This window comes from Citrus sinensis, chromosome 5 (assembly GCF_022201045.2).
Source record: "Citrus sinensis cultivar Valencia sweet orange chromosome 5, DVS_A1.0, whole genome shotgun sequence".
NCBI classification, from domain to species: Eukaryota; Viridiplantae; Streptophyta; class Magnoliopsida; order Sapindales; family Rutaceae; genus Citrus; species Citrus sinensis.
The window spans coordinates 8,794,052-8,817,284 of NC_068560.1; the positions used below are offsets into that span (position 1 = coordinate 8,794,052).

The following is a 23,233-nucleotide window of genomic DNA, read 5'->3' on the forward strand; positions in this document are numbered from 1 at the left end:
CTTCATCGCTCCATATCTTCTCAAAGGGAGCATATGGTTTATTTTTTTTCCCTTTTTGTCTCATTTTATTTTGTTTTCGAGCCAGCTGCTAGCATTTTCCAGTTTCAATATCTTTCCCAAGTGAACCCTATTTTTTCTATAGTGAGATAATAATAAAATAATGATATATATTTCGAATTTTTTTATTCCTAAATTTCATGCTAAATGATATGTCATTTATTGAGTGGATGATAATTTTTTTATAAAATTCAAATAAATTAATTATATACTATTTCACCAACTAACGATGAACGACACATCATTTAGAATAACATATTAAGATTAAAAAAAAAATTAAAATATGTAACACTACTCCTGATATTATTGTAGATGAGATCTCTATAAGATACTCTTTTGCATGTAAGATAACGATCAAGGTTTTGTCAGTGCGTATGTTTGTAGAATCTGAAGTTAAAAACTAAAAATGTCTTTCCATGTCGATGAATGTCTCATCAACCCACATGATATTTTACAATCATCAATGACGACTTTCTATTTTTTCCAACACAAAGTTATATCAATATAGACCTCAAACTAATTAAGCAACAAGCTGCTTTCAAATGTGATATTTATAGTTAGTTAAAGTATTCTCAAATTCAGGGTTATTTTCTTCTGTTCTCTCCTTTATTTGACAACAACGTGGCTCAGATAATACTGTTGAACACTCAGATAGGTCCCTGGCGGCTAATAATTTGTGAGAGATGTTTAAGCTAAAACGATTAAGAAAAGAATCGGCAGAAATTATTTTTTAAACTTTAAGAACCTTCATTCATGTTCTTCCACAGACTTTTTTTTTTCTCGGTTTTTGGGGGGGGAGGGGGGTGGGGATTAACATCAGAGACTGTAAATTTATAAATATTTATAAATACTCGCTACCTAATAAATGATAAACCACTAGATTCACACACTCTCAACAGCTGAGATTACACTTAGCATTCATAATTCCTAAATGGCTAAATGTATATTTCCCCCAAACAGGGCCTGACTCATTATTAATGCAAAAATGATATTTATAATCTTAGTCACTGAAAGTTCATCAACCCTAAGATTGAAAAACAGCGAAGCGATAGATTGAGAGTACTCAGGAGACTGGAATAGCTGCCGAACCTATCCCCAACATATTACTAATGCTAATAGAATGATGATGGTATATAATCTCCTTTTCACTCCTCGACTTTCAACCCAGACAACAGAGAGGCATAAAACTGTCTCTTAAATAATCTTGAAAATCAAGTTGAAGACAGTTGCAATCTCAAGTAGGGGTGGGCCTCAATTCGGTTTCGAAATAAATTTTTGGTTTCGGATCAGTTCGGGTTCAAAAATTCAAAAAACTATTCGTTTTTTTGAAAATAAAATATCCAAACCAAAACCAATAGGTCGGTTTCGATTTCGGATCGGTTTCGGTTTTCTTAACGGTTTTATTTAAGCAATCGATTTTTCGATTCATCTTAACGATTTGGTTTTCGGTTCGATTTTTTGAATCATTTTTTATTTCAAATCATGTAAAATAATTTCCTCATTTTCAATAACTATATAATATATTCAGAGCACGTACAATCTACGATTTCATCAATAGTTACACTTCACTTTTTTTCCTCCATGTAGCTTTGAAAATGATTGCCAAACGTTTGGTCTTAAGCGTCTGCCTCCTTTTTCATTCTCAAAACCCTCATCATAATCATCCTCCATAATCTCCTCTACAACATTGTTATTTTCTTCCATCCTGCACACAAGGTCTACTATAATCAAACAAAAATAAAATAATTTACAAATTTGTATTTTAAAAAAAGGCAAGAATTTTGGACTAAAATGAAGAATTTAGTTACTGTTTTTAATATCAAAGTTTTGGCAAAAAATATAAATAAAATAAAATAAGTATTTGTGCCGTAATAGAAATTAGCAAAACATTAGGGACTAAAATGACCTTCGATCAAGGACTATTATGAAAAGTTAGCAAACAAATCAAATCACAATAGAATTCTTATATGCAAACATATCCTAAATATTGGGCCATACTAAAATTCTATAAAAAAAGGGATCTAAACAATATTATCCCTCCATCATCTTCAACATTTCGTAACTTTCTGAGTCCTCACCCAGCACTGCTAGAAGCACAGTATCCAAACGGAAAAATTGAAAAAATACAATAAAATACTCATATCCAAGCAAAGCTAATAAAACTAAATAATAATAATAACTTAAACAAACATGAAATAAGAGCATATCAAAGAGCCATGTAAAAAAAAAAAAAAAAACTGAGCAAGTTAGTCACGAATGAAAATAAAACCCATTACCTGATTAGCTAGCTAGCGACGGAGTAAGGAATGAAATGCAGTGGAAGGTTGGTAGCAAGGAGAACGGGGCAAAGGCAGATGCAAGTTAGGTAGGGGTGGGCAAAACCGATCCGGAACAAAAAAAAATTCGGTTCAGTCGGTTTTTTTTTTTTTTTGTTTCGGTTCGCTTTTTTTAAACAAAAAATCTGGATTTATAAATACCGAACCGAGTGATTCAGTTTGGTTTGGTTTTCAGATAAAAAATTATAATATCCTAGCCGGACGAATTTAAAGCATTTTCGTAATTTCGCTAGAACATATATATACACAAGTTAAACATTTACGGTTTGCACTACTCTCTCTCTCACTTTCAGCTGCAGCACAACCGCTTACCCAAGACCAAAACCTTAACTCGCATCTGCCTTTGCCCGTTCTCCTTGTTGCCGACACTTCCACTGCGTTTCATTCCTTACTCCGTCGCTAGCTAACCAATCAGGTAATGGGTTTGTTTTCATTCGTGACTAACTTGCTCAGTTTTTTTTTTTTAAATGGCTCTTTGATCTGCTCTTATTTCATGTTTGTTTAAATTATTAATATTATTTAGTTTTATTAGCTTTGTCTGGATATGAGTATGTTATTGTATTTTTTCAATTTTTCTGTTTGGATGCTGTGCTCCTAGCAGGGTGAGTACTCAAAAAATCACCAAATGTTGAAGATGATGGAGGATAATATCGTTTAGATCCCTTTTCTTTATAAAATTTTAGTATGGCCCAATATTTAGGATATGTTTACATATAGAAATTCTATTATGATTTGATTTGTTTGCTAGCTTTTCATAATAGCCCTCGACCGAAGGTCAACAAGATAAAATATCATTTCAGTCTCTAATATTTTGTTAATTTATATTAAAGCACAAATACTTATTTCATTTTATTTACATTTTTTGCCAAAACTTTTGATATTAAAAACAGTAACCATAATTCTAAAAATTCTTCATTTTAGTCCAAAATTCTTGCCTTTTTTTTTAAAATACAAATTTATAAATTATTTTATTTTTGTTTGATTATACATTGATTATAGTAGGCCTTGTGTGCAGGATGGAAGAAAATAACAATATTATAAAGGAGATTATGAATGATGATTTTGATGAGGGTGCTGAGAATGAAAAAAGGAGACGCTTAAGATTGGACGTTTGGTAATAATTTTCAAAACTACCTAGAGAAAAAAAAGCGAAGTGTAACTATTGATGAAATCGTAAATTATACATACTCTGAATATATTATATAGTTATTGAAAATGAAGAAATTATTGTACATGGTTTGAAATAGAAAATGATCTGAAAAATCGAACCGAAAACTAAATTGTTAAGATGAACTGAAAAACCGATTGTTTAAATAAAACCGTCAAGAAAACTAAAATCGAACCAAAACCGAATCCAAACCGACCTATCGGTTTTGGTTCGGATTTTATTTTCAAAAAAACCGAACGGTTTTCTTAATTTTTGAACCCGAAACCGAACCAACGCCCACCCCTAGAGTTAGGGTTTGGGTCATGGGCAAACGGTTGTGCTGCAGCTGAAAGTGAGAGAGAGAGAGTGGTGCAAACTGCAAATGTTTAACTTGTGTATATATATGTTCTAGTGAAATTACGAAAATACCTTAAATTCGGCTCGGTTCAGATTTTATAATTTTTTATCTGAAAACCGAACTGAGTGGTTCGGTATTTATAAATCCAAATTTTTTGTTTAAAAAAAACCAAACCGAAACCGAAAAAAACCTACCCGAACCGAATTTTTTTCGATTCCAATTTGGTTTTGCCCACTCCTAATCTCAAGTATACACCAATTCTTTAGACTTCTAACATGCATGCTCTGTGGAAGATAATATAATGTGCCTTCTTTGCAAACAGGTTACATTTACATGCATGGCATATCAGAATCAGTAAGTATATTTGCTTACAGTGCTATATATGACCATCAAAGTCAAGAACTTGAGCTCTTTGACAGTAATGGTGGAGACTGCCGAGCAAGAAAAGGAACTTCAACTACAGTCCCAACAATGTTGTCTCCAACAATTACAGTGTCTCCACCTAAAGCATCTTTCCTCTTGATATATCCCAAACCAAAGTGATCAGATTCCTTTCTTCCGAGTGTATAGCTTGTCAGTTTTCCCACCTTGACAAAGTTCAAAAATACATTAGGCTTCAAGTGACGAGGTTCCAAATTCCAGAAAACAGAATTAATACCTAAACTACAGAGCAGTTGTGGTAAAAGTTATTCACCCACTAATTTTAATTTGATATTTATCTTGTCAAAAGAATATTGAGCAAAAAAATGACGAATACCTTTTTCCCATCAACTATTATCGGGCTGCCAGGTTCTGCTGGTGCTGACAGACAAATTCCCCATAGTCTCTGCTTAAGTCCATCATATGTTATGAGCCTAGAGATGGTCTCTTGTCCCTTATAACAGCCTGAGAAGAAAACACTTACATCAACCTTCATTCAACCTTTCTATGAAGACTCCAGTAGGGAAAGGTTAGCTACCCTTGTCCAAAGAAATTGAGTTCCAGAGACCGGCCTCCAGAACATTGAATTCATTAGTAAGCTCCTTTCCTGGTGCTGGCCGTCCTGCAAAACCAAGCAGTGGTTATGGAGTCTGATAACATCTGCAACAGGTAAAAGAAGCACATATGACCATTAAACCCAAAAACAAGCTTTACATCATTAAAGTTTATATTTCCTCTGGGCCAAGGCAACTATAATGTTAATGGAACTGATTATCCATTTTGCCATATTTTATAAGGTACTCATCAAAGTGATCAACAAATCCCTCACAAAAAATGTGAAATTTACATTCTTTACGGTGATATAATTTGTAACAAAGCAAAATACCCATCATTGACAAGGATAGGAGCAAAATGAAATTAGCGGAAAGTTTGAAAGAAGAAAGAGAGAGAGAATCAAATCTATTCACTTAAAAGCCTAACCAAGCATGCAGGGATTAATCACCTTTAATTATTCTTAGTTTTTCCCAGGCATTAGAACCCATTGGAACAGCACCTTGAGATAGAAGGGTTTCCCAAACTGATCCAGCAGCAGCTGGTGACATCAACAATGAAAATCCTTCTTCCGAAATGACATTTCCCACACCAACAGTTATCGGCATGCCATTCACCTGAAAATCAATAGGTTTTTATTTATATTGCTTTTCATAAAACAAAAAGTACTAGGTTTGATTCCCGGAATAGACTTCATCATCATCTAGATTTTATACGAGAATGGACCATTACTTCTTCACTACTTCTCCAATGTTCTGTCCAAGCTGAAGGAACCAGATAAAACAATAACGGCCTCGTAATGAGTACGTACGTATAGTAAAAAGCTACATTTATTGTAGATATGAACTTCTGAATCATGCAATGGGAAAGGTGGTTCAAACATAAGGACATGGAATAATGCTGCAAACAGAGGACGAGTATAAGATTTTGTCGTGGTGCATCAAGGAGAGATAATACAAATCTTTTATGACAATATATAAATAAAGAACCTCTAAAAATTATTACTGAGGACTGAAGAAAAAAGTATTGAATTATATTTTGCAATTTGAGTATTTAACAAATAACATTAATTTGACATTATTACTTTCCTATGTTTTGAACCAACCACACTGATCTTTTAATATTTCAGAAGAAAGCCCACTCCTAAACCCACTATTTTGAATTGGCGCCCAAATCTATTTGGTAGTTGACACGAATCTATGTTTCTGGAACTTGGATTGATCCTATTCCATCTCACTAAGGTCAATTAACACAAACAATAAAAAAAGTAATCCAAATATTTTCATACATTCTGAATTAATACTGAAAAGTAAATTTTAAGTAAGGGCACTTGCCCCCTCATCAGGATAACTTGCTCCAGATCAGGATAACTACCTCCACTACTTTGCTGTGAAAGCATTTATCTAGGAAAAGAATCAGGAAGAAATGCAAGAGTTCAGGAAATAATAAGAAAATTCATTTTGACCTGGAAAAAGCATGAATTGTACTACAGATAATCAGTTTTCCATCTCCCTTCACTATCATATCTTAATAGGCAATTTGCAAAGAAGTATGTGAACTCACATCAAAACAAACAGAGCAAATTAAGCATTACCATTCAGCCAGCATGTCATTTGTAGAATGCATAGATTATCATTCTTTTTGTGCTTTGACAGCGACAAAAGAACTTTAGCAAATTGAGCTGTCTCATAATTTCAAAAGAAGTTCCTAAGATTTACTTAATCAAATCCAAAGTTCATCAAGAGAAAAAGGTTGGAAACTAAATATACATCCAGTTCATGTTATAGTCATAACTAACCAAGTATAAGGCAAAGTAATGGATCTATGAAGAGAAATCAGGCAAACATTAAATACAAAAATAAAAATATTCTCATTTTTCCAACCTATTATTTAAAAATTTAATCAAGTTGAATTCATGTCATAGAGGATAAAGATACAATATAAAGAAATTATCTTGTATTATAAAGATCTATTCAGAAAAAAATCTAAGTCTCTTGTATTTCAAAGATCGACTGAGAAAAAAAATCTATCTTACACTATAATGCCGATGTGTTCCATATGCCTCTCCAACAAGATCACCAAGATTCAAATCGCGCATTACCTGTTTGCATATCACTAATACAATCATCAACAATATCAAATTCAACTTCCAAAAAGCTCAATAATAACTCCAGAAATGAGTAAACAATTTAAAAGAAATAGACATACTTGGTTGCTTTTAGGTCCCACTACAACGAATAAGCATGTTTGTTTAGTGATATCTTGAATTTCTACCTTGTCAGCGAAAAATACATACCTAGAACAGAGTGCAAAAAATGAATAATAAGGAGGGGAGCTTTCTATTTTTTCTTTGGATAAGTGTAGGACTCGGCACAAATTTCAAAACACAAGACAGGCAAACAAATTATTCTTGCTTGCATTGGCTCAAGCTAAGTCTGTCTAGGCCATGTCCATATACACTAGAGCAAGACAGGTCATGCAAAAAAGAAAGATGAGGATTGTTCATAAGCCCATTCTCTCCAAGTTTGTGTTCTATAAGTAAACTGGAATGAAGTACACTGAGGTGAGCAATTATACAAGATCAAAATTGTTCAAGTGTGAGACTAAAATCATTCTACACAACAATGGCAATGCTGGAAAACTAAGACACACTATCTACAAGCATAAAGTTAATAAGACAATCTCCACGACAGATATACATACTTGTTGAGCATTTCAGTTATGCTACTACAGGTCAAGGGCGAGACCACCAGTATAACAGCATTTTTCTGTGCATATGGAAAAATGATTAACAAGTTGACAAGATAATTTGCATTTATTACACGCTTATAAACAAACTACGAAGGAAGAAACATGAAGAAATAGATTACCATTATCCAAGCATGTGCAATATCTATTGTCCGCGCTGTTGGTGTAACAAAGACAGTGTCACATCCCTAAGGATATCAATCCAACAAATCCCATCAATTAATCCCAAATGACTGCATCAAACAAAATAAAACAGAAAAAGTTTGCGCTAACTTCTTAGAACAGCACCAGACAAAAGACCCACAACCTCTCAAAACTTGCCTGTCCTTCACGAAGAATTTCAAAATTTGCAGTGCTTTGGTTGTGAAGAAACTGAATACGGTCATCTCCACTCACTTCATGATAATCAAACCCCAACAGTTTACAAAAGTAGAACAATCATTAAAGCATCACTCGCACAAAACAACGATCCACAAAAGACTCATGTAAGCAATCAGAGCGTACCTCTTATCCTTCCAAAATGTGAAAGGTCCACAACCTAAGCCAGACAACACAAAGCAACAAAACAAACCAAAACCTCGTCAATAATAATCACATGCATATAAATCGATGCAATCTAATACAATTTGATGCGTGATAGTATGATATTGCCCATTCAATATCATATTATTATTATTAAACTTAGTACTAATAGTAAGTGCATCCAATGTTTTGTTAAATTAAATTAATTCTCATAAAAAGGAAAAAAGAACACTCACAGCAACACCATTATCAGCAGCATCTAGCGCTTCACCATCATTACCAAACGTTTCAACTATTCCTTCTTCTGAAATCTTCGCCCCTTCACTCTTCACAGTTTCCTGCAAAATATAGTTTAATAATCAAAAATTTTTTTTGCTGTTTATTATTTTAATTAACCTGTTTTTGTTTTTAATTTATTCAACTTATTTTAATGGAAGTTCTTACAAGAAGGTCGTGATCGATTGGGGGAGGAGAGAGGTCAAAAGGTAAAACGGCAGTTGGAGGAATACTCGCACTTCTTCTTCTCAGCGAGAGAGTCTTTTTCTGAGTCAAAACGACCCCGTTTTGAAAGAATTTGGTCGTTCTGGTGGTATGTAGACGAGAGGTAGAGCCGACAATCAAGTGCGTCGTTGCTGTTGATGAGGTAGCTGCCATTTCTGAATGTTGTAACGCTCTCTCCCTCTCAATTATTCGCTCCCTGCTAAATTTTCAGTTCAGTGTTAGTGTAATTTTATCAAGGGAATTTTTTTTTGGCCCCCCGTTTTTTCTGCTGTATTAAATAAAATTTTGGTTTAGTATATTATTATGGGAAATTTACACCAATAACCATAAAAATTTTAGTTTTTTCTATCTTAACCCCTCAAATAAATTTCTATCAACATTAGCTATAAAAGAACCGTTGAGACCAAATTACCCCTCTCTCTCATCTCCCTTTCCTCTTCCTCTTGCCTTCTTCTCTCTAGTTCTCTACTAATTTCAGCATCCACCTCTTTCTTCTTCTTCTCTCTCATATAATCTTCGTAATTGTTCGGTCTAGCGGGGTCGTGCTCCTCGATTACGGTCAAAGTGACGTCGACCAATGCTGGTTGCGGCAGCGCTACCACGTCGTCGGGGGAAGGTGCGATTGCAAGTGAGGAATGGGGTCTAGTCGGGAGAGAATTTTAGATGGTTTTGGGTTTGGATTGGGGCTTGAGGATGGTTTGTGGTGGCGCGAAAATTGACCAGACAGTGGTCGTCGTGTTGGTGGGTTTGTCCTCATCGGAGGGTGGAGGTAGGTCTCCGTACAGCCCGCCTAGCATTTCGCAACATGGCTTTTGATGGAAAATCCAGGGGAATTTGAATTCCCAAATTGGATTTCGGAGAATTAAAAAGTTGATTTTGTTTTGTTGTTTGGGTTGTCGGATGAGATTCGATCTGAGGTAGAAGAAGATATTACATACGAATAAGAAGAGACGAACAAAGACGAAAGGACTGGCGAAAACAAACAAATACTGAGGTAGAAGAAGGCAACCTGTCGCACCAAGGCTTCGTGCGACAGGGGCCTGTCGCACCAAGGCTTCGTGCGACAGGGGCCTGTCGCACCAAGCTTCGTGCGACAGGTGCCTGTCGCACCAAAGCTTTGTGCGATAGGTGCCTGTCGCACCAAGACTTGGGCCTGTCGCACCAAGCTTCTTTTCGTTTGTAAAGAAGGGTAATTTGGGGAGAAAAGCGTGTGTTTGACTAATGTTGATAGAAAAAGTTGAGAGGGTTAATTGTGAAAATAGTAAAAATTTTATTGTTATTTTCGTAAATTTCCCTATTATTATTGTGGTGTCCTGCCAAGGATGGCAATTGGCAAAAGCCCAAGCGGGGACAGGATATGGGAATGCTTTGATTAGGGATGGTAATGCTGCTCGTAAATTCGTAAATTCATCCAAACCCATCCTCTAAAATTTGTCTGATACGGATAATTTTATGAGTTACGAGCGGATTTGATATTATAAATTTAAACGCGCATTAAGTTGCGAGTGAGTATGATATTAATCAAATATCCATCGGATACTCGCATAGGTATTTGCTAACCCACAATTTTTTTAGATATTTTTAATTTAATTTTAATTAAAAATTATTTAAATCTAAAAATATATAAAGTGCAAACATGTGTGTAAGTTGTATCGTACCTAAGTCCTAATAAGCTTTAACTTAATGTATGGGTAATTATATACTTATAATTTTATTTGGACTATTATTCTTTAACTTAACGTATGGATTATTTTATTATTATAAGGGAAATTATCATTGCACCACCTCTTTTTTGTCTTATTTTCATTCAACCATCACAAAATTCTAACACGTTCTCTGCACCATCTTTCTTTTTAAATTTATATCAATTAGTCACTTTTGCAATAACACCGTTAAATAATTTAAATAAAATGATAATTTTACCCCCATATAAATTAAAATACTATTTTATTTTATAAAAACTTTGAAAATAAAAAATTATAATTATAAAAATACCCCTAAATTTAATAAAAAATAAATCCCAAAATTAGAATTTTTATTTTTTAATAAAATTATTTTAATAAAAATTTTAATTATAAAAATAATTACAAAATTTTTGGATTTAATAAAAATCCCCTAAATTATTAAAATTTTGGGATTTATTTTTTAATAAATAAATTCAATTATTTTAATAAAATTTTACAAAATCATAATTTTTTAATAAAAATAATTATTAAAATTTTGTAAAATCTAAATTTAATATAAATCAACCGAGCACCTCTATTTGGGATTTTTTTATTAAATTTAGGGGTATTGTTATAATTAATTTTTTTATTTTTTAAAGTTTTTATAAAATAAAATGGTCTTTTAATTTATTTAGGGATAAAATTATCATTTCATTTAAATTATTTAATGGGGTTAGTACAAAAGTGGTTAATTGATGTAAATTTAAAAAGAAATGTGATGCAGAGAACATGTTAGAATTTTATGGTAGTTAGATGAATATAATGCAAAACAAATGTGGTGCAATGATAATTTCTCTTATTATAATTTTGTTATTCGGATTAGCATTTAAAAGTATTATTCTTTAGAAAATATTAATCTTAATTATTATTATTGGAATCATCTTGGAGAGGTGCTAATGGTGGTGAATGAAACAAAAATCTTCTTTTCGAGCTTGTGTTGAATGATAATATGAAATGGTAATTGTTATTTTTAGATATTAGTTTGTGGCTTTTCTTATGAACTTGTGTATTTCGTACTTAAATTTAAGAATTTGTATTGGATTGATGTTGAAATTTTAATTTTTAATTTACATTGGTTAAATTTAGAGTTGAATATGTTATGTGGAATTTTAGCTTATTATTATAAATTTACATATTTAATATTTATGATTTTAAATATGAAAACCCGCAAAAAAAAAACCGCGGATTTAGTAATTGTCAAAACTCGCAGCGGGTGGGTTTTCTTAGAAAAATAAAGACTTGCTGTGGGTTATGGATAAGTTTGGTAATTAATGGGAGATTTGGATTTGGTAATGATAAACCCACTACGGGCGGTGTCGATTGCCATAAATAGTTTTGATCGAGTCTGGACATATTTTTTTATCGTTTGTTCCTGGCTTTTTAATCAGGATTTTATATTTTATAATATATATAAATTTATTTATAATTTTTAAATTTTATTTCAATGAAATTGTGCTTGAAAATATGAATTTCCAATTTTTAAAATTTTAAATATATATATTAAATGAGCTAAATAAATATAATTATTTTAAATTATATATATATATATATTATTTTTTTAATAAAAAAATTTGGATTTTGAACTGAACTTATCAAGTGAAGCTCGAGTCCAACCCGGCCACTCAACCCGCATCACTAAGATCCGAACCAGGCAAATATTTTTGACATCCCTGTTGTCCTCGTGCTTGTAGGGCTCTTTTTCATTTCCATAAAATGTAACTTTCTCTTTCCACAAAATATAAAATAGGTGTATTTCCTCACATGTTAGTGAAAATATATTTTGAAGCTAATCTTTTTTAAATTCTAGAATGTATCATAATTATATATTTTAGTGAATCATAGATTATATTATACCATTAGACAGTAAAAATTAATAACATTAAGGGATATTATTATTTAAGCTCCCTATTTTTACGTTTATTAAATATAAATGTAGTTTAATATATAAGTCCTTTTCAGGGTGCGTTTTTTCATTATCAATTGTTGATCATTGTAATGAATTTAATTACAGTACTGTTTTGAGCTTTGTTGATTTTTTTTGGAACATACAGTGATACCTGCATTTTTACTGTATACCACAAAAATTTAATTGAACCTAAGAATTAGTTGATGGAATTACTTGTTCAATAAATCTGCACGGTATGTCCTTGTTAAAATAAAAAGGTTTTTGAAGGGAAAAAAAAAAGCAGGGGCTAAGATGATAAATGGAATGAAATTATAATATCAAATGTAAATGTAAGTAGGTGGCAAGACAACCTGTAAACCAAACACAGCCTAAGACCATAGTTCACAAGGAACTTCTTTTTGCATGCATGCCTACTGCGAGCGAGAATTCATCCAACTCAATGAAGTTTGGTAGCTTGGAGTGTGCTTGTTTGTGGAATTAAAAAATTAGAATCCTGAATGAGAATCATTAATGATGTTTATTTATTAAAAAGAAATGTGGAAATGAGAAGAAAATATGTAAAACCATATATTTTTTAAATTAAAGAATGCAAACTTATTGTTATTATTATTATTATTTTGAATAAAAATAATGGTAATAATTATAATCACAATTATTATAATAAATAATGAAATTCATTGTCTAAAATCATTTTACTAATTTGTAAAAAAAAATTTAATTATAAGCAATACAACTCATTTCAATTCCGATTTTTAAGGTTAGAGTAAACAATTTATTATAATTTTTATTTCTTATTCCGATTCCAACTAATTTCAATTACCAATTGATAAGCACATTATAAGAAGAATCCCCGTGAAACCTTGAATCAATTTCCTCATGCAAGGAATGAGTCTTCTGGTACCAATGGTAAAATAAACACAAAAAATACGACTACTTCATTTTTAGCTAATGAAAAGGGGGTTCACATTTAATATATATATATTACATGTTATTTCTGTACAAAACGTTAATATAGAATTTTACACTAGATACAGAAACATAGCTGTAAACAAAGTCACCTTCAAATGTAATTATCCCTCCCACCACTACTGCACATGCTGATTCCCGCCATTTTCCTGTCTTTGTGAATCGGCAAAAACTTGCCCTTGCTCTCTAACATCTCTGAACATGGAAAGAAATGAGTTGAGGCCTTCTGAAGAAGCCCCTCCTAAGATCCACAACAGCAGTGAACTAAACGAATTCATGCTCCCCGGGTTAGGACCCGTTTCAGGTTGCTGAAGGTCTGGTTGTCCTGGAATCTCCATAGTGTTGCCAACCCTGTCTGGATTGTTGTTTTCGGAACGTTCTGGTCCAGGAGCATCCACTCTATTTGTTGGCGGCATTGCTTGGTTGGATCCAGGTCTCAAGCCAGGTCCAGAAGTTGCGTCAGTATTAGGCAGACTTGGGTTCCTTGTGTTCAATCTTGTTATATGCAATGTTGACGCGAGAATGGTAGATGAGGTAATGTGGAAGTCTGGCTGTTGCTGAAGCTGAGTACGCCTATTTTGGATGAATCTTTGTAGAGCTGGTACCTGAGATGACATTAGCAAACGTGCATACAAAATCAAACTCAAGTTTTGAAACATTCTGTTAAAGAGTAAAATAGATGGTGAAATCTACACCAACGATAAGAAGATATGAGGAACAGTGCGCTATTGATGCATTCATGATGCACAACCATTATCAGCTAAGAGATGAACAATCAATAAGCAGTTACAAGCAAATCAAAGGACTAAATATCACAACAAGATAATCCTAATAGGGACTAATTACCTCAAAGTGGTTCCAGAAGTACAGAATGAGGTGCTGCACAAATGCAGCAGCCGTACCAAGTGCCATATATGAAAATCCTGGAAAAATTATAAGTTAAAATTTTAAGACACAAGTAAGAGTTCCAGCCATAAATGAGATGAGTCAAACAAGTGCAGGGCCATACCATAAGCATAAGAGAAAAAATATATGTGAAAAACCAGAAAATAGAGCAAAAAGAAGCGAGGGAAGAACTTCATCGATATTGGTGTGCGGACACTGCAACTTAGAAATAAGAAGAATCATATTAGAAAAGAAACAATAATTAAGATTATAGTTTCTTATCACTAGTTAGATAAACCAAAGAGCTGGCTAACAGGGAGATATGTCTATGGCATTCACTGGTCCTAGAAACCAGCTCAACATACATCAGAGCAATTAATCAGAGCACCAGTGTGCAAGACCACATACAGGCAAAAGAACCTTATCCTAAAAGATAGCTATTCATTAGTCAATAAAAAAGACACCAATCAAGAGCAAGTGCACTCTCTTACAATGCATTTCAACAAAGAAAGAAAGATATACCTGATCAGTGTAAATAGCTCGCACAACCAGACAAGAATTAAAACCAAGAAAGCCAACAGCTGGTCATCATAAAACTCAAACAGGAAGAAAAGAATGCCAATCATTATCTGCAAAATCCACCATACGGGTCATCAGTAAGACCCGAAATGCACATAAATAGAAAAAATAAAATCTAAATAAATGGAATAAAATAATAAAAATATTTTAAAACATAATTTATTGCAGCATAAGTTTCACATCAACAGCAAATTACAAAGATATGATGAATGCCTACCGGTACAAAGACAAGTGACTCAATTACATGCACAAAGATCAATTGAAATGTTGGAAGCCGATGCTGAGCATGGTGTTGTAGCTGCACTGCAATAATATGAAAAATAAGAGACCCCCAATCATACCATATTTGTAGCAAGAAAATACAGGACTCATGACAAAAGATCCTAACCAACTATAGAAAGTGTCTGGCAACAGAAGAATTTGAGGTGACAAAGCAAATAACTAGCTCTAATTAACTACCAAAGGAAAGAACAATGAACCAGGTGCATGCATACACTGGTGCTAACACCACTTCACACCCTAGTTAGGAAAATCAAATAACATACCTGTGAACTTCAACATGCGAGCCTGTGTCTCTCTCAGCGTAAATGATACTGACATTGTGGTTGTGAAAAATACAAACAGTGACATCATAAGCACACCACACTTGGTCACCAGATAGTCTGCAATTAAAGAAAAGGGAGGACGAAAAGTGTAAATCATCAGATCACCGTTTATGTCCACAGACTTTAGATAAACGATCAAAATGATACCCCGTGCTATGTTAAAAATTACTAAGACGTATTCAAAACCAAAAAACAAAAAGGGACCAAAGCAGTGCTTGGTGATGCAACAAGCAGTGAGAAATTGGTGATCATAAGATTCCAAGATATGAAAACACAAGAGATCATCACAAGTGCACATGATCTTTCTTTTTCTGTCCTGATAACAGCTGCTTATTACAAGCAGATTCTCTTGTGTTCGTAATGCTATGACAAAAGGCTCTTACTTTACTTTTCTTCCCCCCCAAAAAAAAAAAAAATTCTTTTTTTCCAGCGAGGAAGGATTTGGTTGGGGTTGGTTGTTTTATAGAAAGTAGACAGACATAAGACCCAATGGTACTCAGAATCTAGTTTGCGGATTAATTGGCTGATGATAGATAAGCCATTTTGGAGTTCTATGGCTACTAATTCCAATGTTGTTATCTTCATGAAAAGTTATGATTTCCATGTGCTAGGGCAAACAAGCACCATAATAAGTAAATAAATATGCCTGTTATTTAGTTTTCTCCTCCACTTATCTTGATCCTCATATTGAGTATGTGCTTAACATTTTGAAATATTGACAACTCCCTATTAGAATGGGAAATACTGACTCTCGCAAACAACATTGTGACACTATGTCATTGTCAGGGACTCAGGTAAGTGCACATTCCAACAACAATGACTAACATGGAAGCATGTTGATCCCAAATCTGCCAGCCAAAACAGTGCCAAATAAAATACAATAATAAAGCTAGTTCATAACAAGAAAAGCACCCATGAAAGAAGAAATATAACAGAAATCAACACACCTCCAAACTTTGCAGGGCCTTCTGGTGGTTCCTGTGCATAGCTAAGATTGTAAAACTCCTTTGTTTGACAATTATAAAGATACCCTGCAACCAGATTTGAAATAATAATTAGACAAAGTAGAGATGTGGACCAACACCATGCAGAGAGTCTGTTATTGACTCCATGAATGCTTTATAGCACTAACATCATTATTTTCAAGCTGATGACTTGTATATTTTCTAACTTCAGCAATTATTATGGGAAACATCTAATTAAGGACCTTGGGACTGAAAAAATGGATGAAGAAGAAAGCAGTCTCATTAAGGTTACAAAGAAGAGCTGTCTGAGGAGTTATTTCCTCTAACTTGATTCGGTCTTTTACATGGTTTGTAGAGAAGCTGTTAAACACTCTTCAATTATGTCTCCAAAAATATATTTTTAGCTACAGTTAGAGAAACACAGTATCGAGAAAGGCAGCATTATTAGCATCTGCTATAACAAAGGATCCTGAGTTTGACAAGCATGCCTGAGTTAGAAGAAAAGCAGTATCTCTACAGGTTATTTAAATGAAGAAACTAATGTGAGATTGAAAACAGATCTCTCGCTCTGTGAAAGAGGAATATCAGTGATATTGAAACCATATTTACGCATCAGAAAGTTTAAATTATGAAGGATGGATTAGTCGGTTGTATCTATTAAAGAAACTCTAATTGGAAAGTGAGGAACGTTGAACAAGCTCTCAAATTATTTCAAATTTTCAACAGAGTACAATCCGTTCAAGATAGCAAGACTATCAGAACAAAAGTTGTTTACCTTCTGTGGGATGGTTGATTGACATCATTAGATTACTCAAAAATTCTTATATATGCAGTGCATCAAGAGAATTATCTATTACCTTGACCAGGAGTATGCAGTAAACTATTCATCAAAATTGTATCGTATCCAACAAATCTGTTTATGAGAAGTTGCTGCCACCTATAAATAGAAGACATTACTTAAAAAATATTGTGTTGCATATAAAATTCACATCCAAAGCATTCAAGCATATAATTGCCTCAAAAATTGTTAACTCTTGCAAGCATTTTCACGTTGGAACTTCAACAGAATTTTCACAGAAATTCAGATCCACAAACAGTACATGGTACAAACATTTTCAACAAGACACGTATTTAATGGCGTAAGTAAACTTAAAACTATGATAGCAAAGCACCACAAATTTGCTTTAAAATAAAGCACAGCCGTGAAAATTCACTGACTAAACCTAACAAGCCATTGAATCATATGCCACTATTACCCATCAATTCAAACTTTAAGTAATCAACTGCAAGCTCTTCCATATCATCCAAATACAATCTCATATGATGTAATTCCTTGATAAAAAATTACTACTGATTACTGAGCCTAACTTTATCTGTGGCGGACTACAGCGTGATACTGCCTACATATTCTGCACAAAAATTTAAAGACTTCATCAAACAAACATAATAAACAAACATCCATGCACCAGAAGTTTATGAAACTGAGAACTGGTATTCCTTGCCCTACAAAATAAATAACAGATACTTAACTCTCTAGTCATTGATATCTCAAGAGTGGCACCCATTTAAATATTAAATAAAGGAGCTGGAACAACATATGTCCATTTGCAGACAAGCCAAAGCATAGGATATATAACCTGTTCCCAAAGCAAGGATGCTGAGCTGATATGCTGATATTGAAAGTACGTATATTATGCCGAGATTTATCTGCTTCTGGTAACAAGAAATACCCCTACACAACAGACTTAAAAAATAAAAAAAAAGAAGAAGAAAGATTACAAGCTTCAACACCTAGGTAGAATCTTGATTAATTTTTTTTCAACTAATTAAAGTACTTTAAATACAACAAAATTTTTCCTTTTTTTGTTTTAAATATTTTCAATGCACAGGAAATCTCTCCACCTGTGCACCAGGTCTGGAAATAGGGACTACTATCAGACTCCAAAATCTCTATAGTCAGCAAATTCATGGTATAACATTTAGAAAGGTAGCTTCAACGATTGGAGTCACCAACCACTTGGCTAGAAACCAAAGATCATACCAACTGATCAACCATCGGAGAGGATGCAGCAAAGTTTTAAACAAGAGAAAGAAGATATATCAGTCTAACAAACAAAAAAGATACCTTTTCCATGGTGTACAAATAAGTAGGTTCAAATGCTTTGGTTCTATTCTCAAGCCACTGCACTGCAAGTAGACAGCACAGTTTCAATTAGAGCCAACAAAAATAAAACACGAAAGGATGAAACTGTACCTAACTTTATCACCATTGCACGTGATCATAAATTGATATGATTAATGAGGCCCACAATCCCATGTCTCTTAGATCCATTCCATAATCTTAAATCATATATGATTTATAACTTGTCTAGGGGGTGTTACATTGCGCTTCAGATCAGAAAACTTAAGAACTAGCATTTATTGTTGGCACCCAAATCTCATATGTCCTCAAACGAGAGATAGACAAAACTTCAAACAAACTCTAGATACTAAGTTCAGCATAGATGCTTTGCACGGAAATTTCCCTCACCAGACCTAAAAGATAAGCATTTACAAATTTAAATACAGAGTTTATTACATATATTGACAATCATTACCAGAACTCAAAAATAAGCATTTACAAATTTAAATAAATGTCTCATTCTGCATAATTCAGAAGTATAGTATGTTATGATATTCTAATTCCAGTGACTCTAATTTAATATATATAATTATTTTACCGATTGCTTCAAACATTTTACAGTTACATACATGCAATATTACATACATATTTCTTCACCACAGATCCAGATTACATAAATAATAATAAATATCGGAACATTTGTGCCAGAGGCCATATGAATTTTGGAAATATTATTGCAACATCATGATAAACAGTAAGGGGAAAGACAGTTACCAGCATAAGAGTGAATCCTGTCCAGGTAAAGTAAATGCATCAATTTCGGCACATCAAGATTTAAATGTATCCCCGCAATATTCTGCACTAGGAAGTTCAAATTCAGCATAAAGAAATTTAAAATGATAACAGAATTAGGAATGAATAAAGCAAACATGCACTTTTTATTTTGATTAATTTTAATGCAGCTTGAGAAAATAAGAGAAAATTTAGCTTAAGGGAGAGGAAGAGATAGGTTGTAAATAGTCATATTGACATGAATATCCAAAAGCAGCACCGGCTTATACTCTCAAAAGAATGAGAGAAGAAAATTTAGTAAGTGATATTTAGAAAAAAAGAAAACAATATTAATTAATAAAATGAAAAAAGGAGAAAGAAATCAGAAATCAGAATATACAGCTTTCAAAACATAGTTTTTTTTTATGAAAAGAGGGGAACATTTGGCCAGAAATACAATTGATATTGCACGCATTTGCATGTATGTTGTCAAGGCATAAAACGTGCCAGTATTTTAATGAATTTGCTTATAGAAAAAGGGAGACTCAAAGTGAAGATCTGTTTCCTAGAGTCAACAATAGAGATCAAAAAGCTTCTATTTTTCTCCTTATTCGCAGCAATAGAGATACAACAGTAAATAATAGACTGTGGCCAATATTTGCAACCAGCATAATCTGAAAACAGTCTACTCCCTCTTTCAACAAGAATTGTAAAACTAGGATAGGAGGCAATTGAGAAACTCTAGCCCCCCTCCCCCCCCCAACCAAAAAAAAAACATTAACAATTAAGAAGGAAATTTTCAAATTTACTCACCCACAGCTTCTGGAAATTTCCTAAGATTTGCATTGCCTGTCTCCAAACGAAAGATAAACGCCTATACCACTTTTTCCCAAAATGAATGATTGCTGATTTAAAAGCCTCCTTGGCTGATAAAGCAAAACTATTACGTGCCTCCTCCTTATCAATTTTATTCACTGCGCTATCAGTTGGCTTAAAGCTTTGACTACTTACAGAGCCCTCTGCTAGGTGTTCAACAGGTTCCATATCAGTCCTCCAGAACTTCAAAGCCAATTTGCCTTTCCTAACATTGGAATGAATCCAATTTAACCAAAGGTTTGCAGCCGAGAATGTTAATCCATCAGCATCCATACCTGAAACTTCTAACTCATTGATTGCATTATCCACACTAGTGACATCTACAACATTAGAATCAGAGTCATTCTGTGACCACAAACCTGCACTACTGATCTAAATCAAACAAGAAAAGTAAAAGGAAAAAAGGTCAGTTTCTTAGACATGAAAGATCGGCCAACTTAAATGACTATCTCAAATTACCTTTAAACTAAAACCTAAAACCTAAAATAGATGCCTGAATAAAAAAGGAAACAGAAATATATAATTTTGAATAGACATGGGACAGGTACAGGCATTCAAGTTCGGCCAGGATCGCAGCTGCACTAGTGCGAAGTTGGACTTCACCAGGTGTCAAACAGAGCTTTTATATTTTAGCATGGCCAAGCCACTGCCAAGATACAACCTTCAAAATGTTTCATGCCTCTTATCTGAAGCCTATGAGTTGATAATGCATATATTCTCAAACATCAAATCAAGTTTGAAAAAACTTTGCATTTACTTCTCAACAATTTTTCTGTGTTATATTGCTATATAACATCTTAGCAAATAATAAAAAGAACAGTTATTCTTGAGAAATAACTAATACAACATCATCAGATTATAAAACAGACTAGACACAAATGGCCAAGAAGAACGCTCCTCTAGCTGTAATACAAATGTTATGTTCTGCTAGCTGCACAAGCAGATGCAGAAGAAGGGGATAACTCAATCCTAAGACAACGCAGGCTCCGAGTTCAACTTTTTGTGATCAGTTGTGACATCCACCCAAAATTTTAAGATTTCTCATGATAGCACAAACTTGATACATGAAATAACATAGAAAATTCCAGGTCAGAAAAGTAGACTGAAATTTTAAAACGAAAGTTCATATACCTTAATTTGTATGAGTTGGGCTTCAGTCATCCGAATTCCAGCAAATTCACTTGAACAGCCAGGCTTTATAAGCAAAATATTCAAATTTAAGTCAAAAGGTGCATACGATTTCTGGAAAAAATATATAAACTAAAATAAAACACACACATACTGAGAGACAGACGAGAATAAATCAAAGAAGCATGTTGCCTATTAACGGAAATGGTATTGCAAAGAAATGTAAAGCAAGCTGAATCTGCAAATTTAAATTCATATTTACAAAGAAGTATAATGTGCAGTGATTATGGAATTCAAAAATGATAAGTTGTTTTTTATATTACTAACCAAAGGGCTCATTAGGGATTACTTTTTGCGAAAATTAAGAGTAGCTTATTTTATAATCTGTACCAAAAAATGCTTTGTCAAAATGTTTTCATAGTGCTTATTTCATAATCTATTCCATTACTTGCATGAAATTGAGTGATGAAAAAGTTAAAAAATAAATAAATTTACAACTTCAGCAATTTTTTTCCCAAAGCATATGTTGATACAGACACTATACACTTAACAAGCACTTTAATCCAAAAATTACCATACACATTACACTGTTCAAAACTCACAGCAGTTTCAACAGCATAGTTAACAAAGCTCTGACTACTGTCTCCCCCCCTCCCCCCCCCCCTCTATTACAGCTGAATATTGGCTTTTCAAAAACTTGAACAGCAGCACGATACCATCAATGGCAGATAATTAAAGACAATGTTCCAGTACTCTAATTCTTAAATTCTAAGCAAAATCAACTATAAATAGCAATTCTACCTGAAAAACAAAAATCTTAATGCAATTTTACTTAACGTAAGGGTGCTTCTTCCAAAAGCGCTTGGTAGGAGAAGCACTGATAATATTCTTCCCCAAAAATCACTTCCACTGGTTAAGAAAGCTACAAAAACTATATCTACTACAGTTCACACAGTCAAATACAAAAAAAAAAAAAAATTTCTAACTAATTTATACAACTTTAAAAAAAATGAAAGAAAAGAAAATCGAAGAAATTAATTAATTAAAAAAAATTAATTACCTGTTGAACATAATTAGCGTGCATAACAACAAGAACACAGAACAAAGTGATAGCGATGAAAAGATAAATGTACTCCAAATAGGCCCTAACTCTCGGCGTCAGCACTCGCGAAAACCGCTCTTGCACTCGTATAAACGTGTGCTCTGGATCCATCTCTCTGTAAGCGATCGGCCAAATTTCACTTCTTCTTTTTGTGAATCTTTTAATTATTAATAACAAATTAATAATAACTACGAGTTCTCGTCATCATCGTAAACGCTTTATATTGAATTCTTTTTTCAGTTTCTCATTTTTGCCTTTCCTTTGTTATTGTCTGTCTTTGACCTTCGTGTGTGTTATGCTGTGGTGTTAGATGAATTATTGGTTGGAGATGACGATGAATTTCAGATATATGCCGCCATAGTTAAATGTATTTTCGTATGCCTAATTTAATAGTCAATTACTAGAGTACCCTCCTTTTGAAATACTTGATTCCAAATTTACACCTCGTAGTCCACTGGTAAAAAGTCGAGTGATAAGTATCATTCTCGATTATCTAAGCGTTTTGTATTTACATGATTCATAGTCCAATAATAACCAATGAGGGTTATACTTGATTGTGCATTATGTTCGTGTATTTTAGTAGAAATGTTTTTAACGAAATTAATGATGATTTTTTCTAATTTTTTGGTATAATTATTCTTTCTTCAAAGATAAATGGTGAACAAAACTCAAAATTGATTTTTTTTTAACTTTATATCTCTATTAAGATTTAAATCAGCGTGGCCAATAAAAAAATTACTTGAAATATATTCGGTGCTAAATTGATAATATTGTATCTTTTAAAATAATTGTAACTAGCGGTGTTGTAGAAATTATCAATTATGAATAGAATCAATTAAACATTTAGAATTTTTTTTTAAAGTTGTTTGAGTTTTAGAGCAGTTATATGTATTTGATAAATCTTGCTATTAATTTAATATAAGAATATAAATGATTGAATTCGATATAATATTGAATAAAACA

At 33.1% G+C, this 23,233-nt stretch overlaps 2 protein-coding genes across 10 annotated transcripts; both read right to left on the minus strand.

The window, feature by feature from the left end:
- Positions 1-1,542: 1,542 nt before the first annotated feature.
- LOC102619177 (putative transferase At1g60990, chloroplastic) lies at positions 1,543-8,906 on the minus strand. Of its 3 annotated transcripts, none has more exons than XM_006471047.4 (13): positions 8,585-8,906; positions 8,377-8,478; positions 8,123-8,156; positions 7,940-8,013; positions 7,741-7,806; positions 7,574-7,638; positions 7,079-7,166; positions 6,906-6,971; positions 5,322-5,487; positions 4,857-4,940; positions 4,656-4,783; positions 4,271-4,485; positions 1,543-1,762 (listed from the first exon to the last, which is right to left on the minus strand). In XM_006471047.4, the coding sequence occupies exons 1-12, from the start codon at positions 8,792-8,794 to the stop codon at positions 4,294-4,296; spliced, it is 1,275 nt and encodes a 424-aa protein (XP_006471110.2). In that variant the 5' UTR covers positions 8,795-8,906; the 3' UTR covers positions 1,543-1,762; positions 4,271-4,293. The 3 variants fall into 3 exon arrangements, with proteins under 3 accessions (XP_006471110.2, XP_006471111.2, XP_024952626.2); XM_006471048.4 differs by having other exon boundaries at positions 1,543-1,775; XM_025096858.2 differs by lacking the exon at positions 1,543-1,762 and having other exon boundaries at positions 4,193-4,485.
- A 4,272-nt stretch (positions 8,907-13,178) lies between these two features.
- On the minus strand, positions 13,179-22,585 carry LOC102618114 (membralin-like protein At1g60995). Of its 7 annotated transcripts, none has more exons than XM_025096395.2 (15): positions 22,229-22,585; positions 21,172-21,282; positions 20,400-20,412; positions 19,978-20,315; positions 19,168-19,249; positions 18,397-18,458; positions 17,909-18,003; positions 17,129-17,208; positions 16,254-16,337; positions 15,247-15,363; positions 14,919-15,004; positions 14,645-14,751; positions 14,247-14,344; positions 14,084-14,160; positions 13,179-13,842 (listed from the first exon to the last, which is right to left on the minus strand). In XM_025096395.2, exons 1-15 carry the CDS (start codon positions 22,379-22,381, stop codon positions 13,357-13,359), a joined length of 1,989 nt encoding a protein of 662 aa, XP_024952163.2. In that variant the 5' UTR covers positions 22,382-22,585; the 3' UTR covers positions 13,179-13,356. The 7 variants fall into 7 exon arrangements, with proteins under 7 accessions (XP_024952163.2, XP_024952162.2, XP_006471108.2 ...); XM_025096394.2 differs by having other exon boundaries at positions 19,978-20,240; positions 20,316-20,412; XM_006471045.4 differs by having other exon boundaries at positions 21,172-21,234; positions 22,229-22,584.
- Between the last annotated feature and the right edge of the window lie 648 nt (positions 22,586-23,233).